This window comes from Acanthisitta chloris, unplaced genomic scaffold (assembly GCF_000695815.1).
Source record: "Acanthisitta chloris isolate BGI_N310 unplaced genomic scaffold, ASM69581v1 scaffold31583, whole genome shotgun sequence".
NCBI classification, from domain to species: domain Eukaryota; kingdom Metazoa; phylum Chordata; class Aves; order Passeriformes; family Acanthisittidae; genus Acanthisitta; species Acanthisitta chloris.
The window spans coordinates 3,326-12,015 of record NW_008667040.1 but is presented as its reverse complement, the minus strand read 5'-3'; the positions used below and the strand labels follow the sequence as shown (position 1 = coordinate 12,015).

The 8,690-nt window shown below is 37.5% G+C and overlaps 1 protein-coding gene across 1 annotated transcript; it reads left to right on the top strand.

The window, feature by feature from the left end:
- The first annotated feature begins 1,311 nt into the window (after nucleotides 1-1,311).
- Nucleotides 1,312-8,255, top strand: FBXW2 (F-box and WD repeat domain containing 2). The gene is made up of 6 exons (XM_009072363.1): nucleotides 1,312-1,817; nucleotides 3,437-3,631; nucleotides 4,391-4,524; nucleotides 5,354-5,440; nucleotides 6,090-6,259; nucleotides 7,547-8,255. Exons 1-6 carry the CDS (start codon nucleotides 1,328-1,330, stop codon nucleotides 7,833-7,835), a joined length of 1,365 nt encoding a protein of 454 aa, XP_009070611.1. The 5' UTR covers nucleotides 1,312-1,327; the 3' UTR covers nucleotides 7,836-8,255.
- Nucleotides 8,256-8,690: the final 435 nt, after the last annotated feature.

Here is an 8,690-nt window from a genome sequence, read left to right as displayed (position 1 = left end):
GCCGCGCGTATTGGATACAACAAACGCCTTAGAGCTCGCGGACTTTTTATTCGTAGGCAGCCCGATAGCAATTTTCGTTCTTTTAAAAAGAATATATGTCCGTTTGAAGAACAAATGTATTCTCTGTCATATGTGCCGAGGGAAGCTGGTAAGTGCTGTCGGCAGTAAAAGTTACTGTATGAAGTTGTGACTCTATAGGGGCAGCTCTTTCCGTGCATTTGACGCCCAGAACTTTCATGTGTTTTTTAACAACAGTTGCATGCCATGTGCAGCCTTTTACAGTGAAAAGTGTACTTTCCTGTACTGCTGTGCCCTGTTAAGAGGTGTACTATGAGATCTTACTCTGTGAGGGTGAAATGTGTGTATAGAAATAAACACATTATTGAGTCCCACTCAGATTGCTCAATTCTTTCAGTTTGGGAACTTCTGTTAAGTTCAGACAGCTGTCTAATGGATGGAAAAGAGAAAAAGAAATAATTATGACTTGTTAGCAGTTTACCTGATGTTTATCTTGTTAATCAGTGGTCCCAGGTCATTGTAGGAACTTGAGATGCCACAGGATAGTATAAGTGCATACAGATTATGTAGTTCAGGAGGTGGTATTCAGTTTCATAGTTAATTCTCAATGGAAATAAACTAAGAAAATAGGAAAAAAAACCCAGGAATTTTTAAAATATACATGTAGGCCAAAGCAGTGCAAGCATGCAAAAACTAGTATTCGACCAGTACCATCTCAGGTCTTTACACGAGCCAAACAGAGAGATGATAAATGTATCCTTCAACACAATTTTTCAGACATCTCTTTGTATCTGTTTCTTTAAAAATAACTAGTTACCTGCTTTGTGTTTAAAGTAGTTTATGACAAAGAAATGAATTAAGTTCTGTCAGTAATTAGTTTATCACTCTGCTTATATGTGTTATTTTTTTCCTTTTATCAGTATAATCCATGAGTAAATTCTAAGACCATTTATTTTCTATAACGGGTTTAAAACTTAAACTAACCCTTACCGTATTGGATTCAGAATTTGAAAGTATTAACCTGAAGCAAGAAAGATGTTAACATTTGTAATAAATGCTAACATTCACTAGCTTCATACAATTTACTTTTAAGTCTGATGTGGGACAAATGATTGTTCAAAGTGCATGCAAATGCTTAGTCCTGTCCTAATGAATATTTAAAAATGCATTTGGTCACTTCAGTGTGTGTGTTAACATGCCATTTTGGAATACTGATGTACCAGTAATAAAGATGTGATTCTTACGTTGTTTTCTGAACGGAACTAATACAGTATTTTGATGTATCACAGGTAAATTTTTCCATAACCTTATGGAGAAAAAGGACTTTGAAGCATGGCTTGATAACATTTCTATTGCATTTCTTTCTCTGACGGACTTGCAGAAAAATGAAACTCTGGATCACCTGATTAGCTTGAGTGGAGCAGTCCAGCTCAGGCACCTCTCCAATAATCTAGAGATCCTCCTCAAGAGGGACTTCCTCAAACTTCTTCCATTGGAACTTAGTTTTTATCTGTTAAAATGGCTTGATCCTCAGACCTTACTCACATGTTGCCTCGTCTCTAAGCAGTGGAACAAGGTTATAAGTGCCTGTACAGAGGTGTGGCAGACTGCATGTAAGAATTTGGGTTGGCAAATAGATGACTCTGTTCAGGATCCTCTGCATTGGAAGAAGGTTTACCTAAAAGCTATTTTAAGGATGAAGCAACTGAAGGACCATGAAGCCTTTGAGACCTCCTCTTTAATTGGACACAGTGCCAGAGTATATGCACTTTACTATAAAGATGGACTTCTGTGTACAGGTAGGAAGGACAGACAATTCGGAGTCTTAGAATTCTTTGTTTTCTCTTCCCCTTCCATATGATTAATGACAATTTGCTTTTCCATTACCAGGCAGATTATTTTCATAGTACTAATGCAGTTTAGATGATTCAAAATGGCTTTTTTTTTTTTCTTTTTAAATTTCTGAAACTCCTGGTGCACCAATAAAGTCATTACTAACTACTAAATAAGAAAAAGGAGACCAATTTCTTTGCTGGTTAAAAAATAGTAGCAGCAGGTATCATTGTCCCTGCCCATGGCAGGGTGGTTTGAACTAAATTATCTTTAAGGTCCCTTCCAATCCAGACCATTCTGTGATTCCAAACATGCTGCTACTAAGTCCATTCAGAAGTACAGATGTCAGTTATCCTCTTAGAGGATATTTTTCAGTTAAAGGGACCTTGTTTGAGCTGTGTGAGCTCTTCAGTCTTCCAGTGTTGCAAAAAAAGTCCTATCTTCTTCCGTGAAACAAGACAATTTCTCTCATGGAGTCTGTAGCACTTTGAATTCTTAACCGAAATGCTCTATGAAGACCTGTAAACTAGATTTAACCTTGGTACTAGTCTGACTTGCACATAATTTCAACAATGAACTGCTGTCAGAGCAAATTCCAAGGATTTCTCAGTCATTTGAGATGACAATGTTGTACAATAAGTTAGGAATAGTAAGTACTCTCACATTTGTTGGTACTTTAAGATGGTTACTAGAAACAAGCAACTAGATTCTAGTTAGTCTTTCACTTGCCTACTCAGCAGGGAATGTTAATACATGGGAAGCAGCATTGTGAAAATTTTCTGATACTCATGCTTGAAACCACCAGGAGAAATAACAGGTGTAAGGGTATGTCAAGATTTGGTGAACATCTTTCCTCCCTGAAGCAAACCAAAGCTTGCAGTACAGTCAGTGGCTCTGCAAACCTGAATTATGCATCACGTAAAACTTCCATGCATCTGTTTATCAGTAGACACTGTCAGCCAGAGATAGCACCAGAATCTGTAGAAAGTACTAAAAGACCACCAGGAGAAATAACAGGTGTAAGGGTATGTCAAGATTTGGTGAACATCTTTCCTCCCTGAAGCAAACCAAAGCTTGCAGTACAGTCAGTGGCTCTGCAAACCTGAATTATGCATCACGTAAAACTTCCATGCATCTGTTTATCAGTAGACACTGTCAGCCAGAGATAGCACCAGAATCTGTAGAAAGTACTAAAAGAGTGTGGATAAACTGGAAGGCCAGACATCTAGTAGCTTCATTAACATGAGAACAAGAGGCTTTGCTGTAGTGCTGAGACTTAAAACTAGGGCTTATTTCCCATTCAAGCAGCCTGAAAGTACTATTTAATGAGAAAAAGTTCAACAAGGGGAAGTGGAAGCCCTGCACCTGAGACAGATGAACTCCGTGGCACCAGTATGTGCCAGGGGCCACTGAACTGGAAAGCAGCTTGGCAGAAAAGGACCCAGGGTCCTGGTAGACACCAAGTGAACAAGAGCCACTAACGTGCCTTTGCCGTAAAGGTAATGGTATCCTGGGCAAAGAGAATCTAGGATTGAAAATATTATTTATTCTTTGCTTCTAATTATCATGTTCTTTTATATTCTAGGATCAGATGACTTGTCTGCAAAACTGTGGGATGTAAGCACAGGTCAGTGCATATATGGTATCCAGACACACACTTGTGCTGCAGTGAAGTTTGATGAACAAAAGCTTGTAACAGGATCATTTGATAACACAGTAGCCTGTTGGGAATGGAGCTCTGGGGCAAAGACACAGCATTTTAGAGGACATACTGGTGCAGGTATGTTGACATTTTCAATTTGTAATTTCACCAGTGAAGTAACATATATTATAATTTTTTTTCTTTTTACTTTTAGGCTCTATCCTCAGTCAGCTGAGTCACCCAGTTCCCCTCTGCTGGGGGGAACTGACCAGAACAGTCTGTCCTTGCATATGCCAAAGTTTAGCCATGTAATGTTTTGCAGTTGCATGGAAATAATACTAATACCATGGTTATTCAGTAGCTTTGAGTCTGTGAAAGAGATCAAAGAGATGCAAACCTTAGGCAGCAGGGTACACATGGCCATAGCAGTTCTTTATATCCTGAGACTGAGACAGGCTTACCATAAAGAGCAAGATACGACCTGAGAATCTGTATTTGCATTTCCCTCATAATTAAATTCTCTGTCTTCTGCAAAATATCCTCAGCTCAGCTGTATGTCTGTTCCCCCACGACTAAAGAGATCAATCAAATGTACTAATCCTGCTGGAATTGTCTTACAAGAACTCTGGATGTAGGAATTAGCTTAAGTTACAGTTTGCCATAATCCAACCATAAAGGAACCACTGAGGTACATGCTCTTAATTTGGACAAAAAACCTCAGTAATTTTGCAATGTAAATTTAGGAATCCAGAGCAACAATTCACACATACAGTTCAAGAACAACAGTTAAAGATGTAGTAGCATATGAACTTAGAGGCTATGAGTTAGTGTCCCACTTACAGAAAAATGCTTGCATAGAGACTGATACTCCTTATTTACTACCCTCTTTGCTTGTAGTTTTTAGTGTGGATTACAATGATGAACTTGATATTCTGGTCAGTGGCTCTGCAGACTTCACTGTGAAAGTATGGGCCTTATCAACAGGAACGTGCCTGAATACCCTTACTGGACACACAGAATGGGTCACTAAGGTGGGAATATTGATTTCTGATTAATCTTGGAAATACTTACTTGCACTGAATTTGTAACATGCGTTCTAAATTTCTGTTTAATTTATCTATTTAGTTTTCTCGTTATCAGTAGACACTGTCAGTCATAGATAGTGCCAGAATTGATAGAAAGTACTAAAAGGGTGTGGATAAACTGGAAGGCCAGACATCTAGTAGCTTCATTAACATGAGAACAAGAGGCTTTGCTGTAGTGCTGAGACTTAAAACTAGGGCTTATTTCCCATTCAAGCAGCCTGAAAGTACTATTTAATGAGAAAATCTTCATCCTAACCCTACGTCTAGTTGTAGAATCTGAAGAACATCTGGAAATACAGCAAAATAATATTTCAACAGAAAAAATATTTAAGCTATAGTTAAACCTTTCAGACTACTGAAGATACTTCTATTCCCAAGCAGCTGGAGTAATATTAGCAATCAGCGATTCAAAGACTGAATAAAAACTGGTTCTGAAAGAATGTTATTTTTTAAATCATGTAAAAAAACTAACGATCTTGATCACAAATATCTGAGCATGAAACAGTATTTTTCTTCTGAGTATTTCAGAACTTGGAAGGTGGGGGAGTGACTCTACAGGTGAAGTACATGTGTATGTGTGTGTGTGTATATATATACACACACACACATATATATATACACACAGTAAATTGTCACTAGTAGGAACAAGAAAAGTGTAAACTGTAGTTTTCCTTCAGTTGCTAAACGTATTTGTGTTGCCTTTATACAAGGGTACCAGTATGCAAAAAATGCAAATGAAAGCATCGAGATAAATCATTTCATCCTTCAATTACAGGTAGTTTTGCAGAAGTGCAAAGTCAAATCTCTTATGCATAGTCCTGGGGATTATATTCTCCTAAGTGCAGATAAGTATGAGATCAAGGTATGTGCCATCTATCATGAATATATCATCTTGGTCCATGGGAAAATAAAATACTTGCGTGCTTTGCTGAAGTTTACAAATAATAGAAGGCTTTACTTTATCCCATGTTTCCTGCTTGTGAGGCTGCATACAAGATGTGGAACTCTTCGGAAGCTGATTTTTCAGTGCTGTTCTTAACATTTAGATTTAAGTGATAGCTGTACATGAATGGTAATGCAAAGAGTCAGTGCTTTGCGGGATGTGCTGCCTTCACCTGACAGTGACGCAGTTAACTGCAAGTGCTGTTACTGTTGGCACCTTTGGGGTTGGAGAGTGCTGTACATAGTTAGTGGCTATGGAAGGGCTTCTTAACTGAAACACTGTTACCTTTCTGTTCCTGTTAGATGGTTGATTTTTTTTTCTCCCATTTTTTAAAATACTCATTTTCACCTGGATTTTGTAGGCTAGAGACCACACATACTGCAACAATACTTTAAGACACATCACTTGAAGAGCTGATGTTCCTACCTAAAGGCGATAAATATTTCTTTCTGAAAAAAACATGCACCCAATTACCTGATGCTTAAAGAGAGACTGTGGGGCTTGCTCTATTTGTGTAATAGCTTAAAATGGGAAGTTTTTATGGTCTTAAACTCTGTTTTAATTGTAGATCTGGCCTATTGGAAGGGAGATAAACTGCAAGTGCTTAAAAACACTATCTGTTTCTGAAGATCGTAGCATCTCCCTACAACCCAGGCTGCACTTTGATGGTAAATACATAGTGTGCAGTTCAGCACTAGGATTATACCAGTGGGACTTTGCCAGCTATGATATTCTCAGGTAAACCTTTCAGTTTGGGATTCAGTTTTCTTTAAATAAGAGTAGAACATTCTAATTTTAGTAACCCACTTCAGATGTAGACTAGAAGAATCTTGATAAAAATTCTGTAAACATCTTACTTTACATATATTGCCAGGTTTAATTCTAATTTCTCATCTGATATGCATCATTCAATTGCTGTTTTGGTTTCTGGCCACATGCTAGTCCTCTTTCATATCTTCATAAGCTGAAGTGTTTTGATGCAGACTTAAATCAGACTGCAGTGCTGTAGTTGTGATGGTGAAATCTATCAGACTGCAGGGAAATCCATCAGGGGTCAAATGTTCTGTTTCCATAAGAATGTATATGTTAGAAGTGGTGGCATTAAAGATTGTAACTTATTAAACAAAGAGATGCGTTTTAGAACTACTAGCAGACTGTTAGTACAAATGGCCTGAATATTTGTGGTGTAACTACCATTGAAAGGTGTACTTCAAAATAAGTGCTTCTTACCAGTTAACTGAGTAATTTCGTCTCTTAGTTTACCTTGCCATCTTTCAAAAGGGAAATTGCTGAGAAGCAGAACAGATTTTCATCTCCATACATTTTTTGTGCCTCAGTTCTGTCCTTTATGTAATGCTGTGACCATATGCCCTGTCAGTTGTGGAAAACTTAACTCTCTGCATTTCTGTTCCAAGTATTATTTATTAAGGGAAAATATCATAAAGGGTTTGAGGAACTAGGAGATACTTTTATTTCTCCCCAAGATGAAAATGCTTAACTTAGCATAAAACATCAGTAAAACAACATTCTGTTAAGGACCAGTCTTGGATGATTTATCTTCCCTGCTTATCACAAGAAGACATTTCTCTGTTTTACTTCTGCCTTTTAAAAGAATGGCCACAAGAATAGTAAGAGGTTTTACCTATTAGCTTAAAGATATTGAAGCATGAAATCCATATGGAAACTTACAGTAAAACACAAGTACGTTTGCTGTTTTGTGTATATCTCTGGAAATGAGACTTTGTATTTCCCCTTGTGCTCTGCAGAATAATCCCTTTCAAACCCTTTAGTCAAGTTCAGAAGGATCTGTCTGGAATGCACGAAGTCAGAACTGAAACCACAGGCCTGACTGCAGCTATGGGCTCAGTTGCTTAATTTGAAAAATTTGCATCCAGTTCTTTCAAAATTCGTTCAGAACAATGAGTTTAGACACATTTTGTATAGACACATAAGGATTTGTTTTAGTAGTTCAAGCTCATGAATATATTGTAAGAGAGTTTCTAACACTGTTTTCTTGTTTTCTAGGGTCATCAAACCTCCTGACTTCTCAAATGTGTCCTTGCTGGGCTTTGGAGAGATATTTGCTCTACTGTTTGATAACAGATACCTGTATATAATGGACTTGAGGACAGAAAAACTGATAAGCCGCTGGCCTCTACCAGAGTATAGAAAATCAAAGAGAGGTTCAAGCTTTTTGGCTGGTGAAATGTCTTGGTTAAATGGACTAAATGGACTAAATGATACAGGCTTGGTTTTCGCTACCAGTATGCCAGACCATAGTATCCATTTGGTGCTATGGAAAGAACATGGCTGAAGAGCTCACATATGCAGAATCTTCAGGAATATATGGACTATCAGGAGTGTGTCCATAAAATGAGACTTTGCATGAACCAAAGTTGCACACCCAATGGTATCATCATGCAATGCACAATCATTTACTTTTATTTGGGCATTTGGGAATGGGTTGTTTTGGACATAATGCAATACAGCATGCTAACAGTATTCACCACAAAATTTTGTCTACATTCATGTTTAAATATACCTATATGGGCTCTGAAGCATAGCTTGTAATGTTTAAACCATTCAAATCTGCTATCATGTCTGAAATGAAGTAGTGCTTGACCTGACTTCTGAGCTATTTTTTGTTGTTGAAACAGAAGGTGAAGCTACTATTTTAGAACCGTAGAGTTTTGTACATGTAACAGCAAATACTGGTTACAGTGCATGGCTGCTTAACAAAAATGAGAAGATAGCAAACCCTTTCTCCAGAATCGTTCTCTTCAAAATAGTTGGGTTTTTTTATGGTAGCTTTAAATACTTAGCCTTTGAAATAGAAGAATCAAATGAGTCCTTTAACTCGGATCAGATGTTAACAATAGTAATTTAAGTTCAGGAACATGTCATTATTATCTCTCATCAGCAAGAATGAGACAACTTTTCATCTATTTGATAGAGCCTGCCATCACAATTAACCTTGGAGAACCTCTGACAGTATTTGTCATTTTTGCTGATGGTAACTTAGAATGGCATGATCAGTATTTTATCATCCATATTTCCTATAGTTTGTGCTATAATGTAATTTTTTTCACAAGGTAGGTAGAAATACATTGAATGGGAAGGTTATCGTTCAGTCTCTACAGCAAGTCACTTCATTAAATGATGTGCAGCA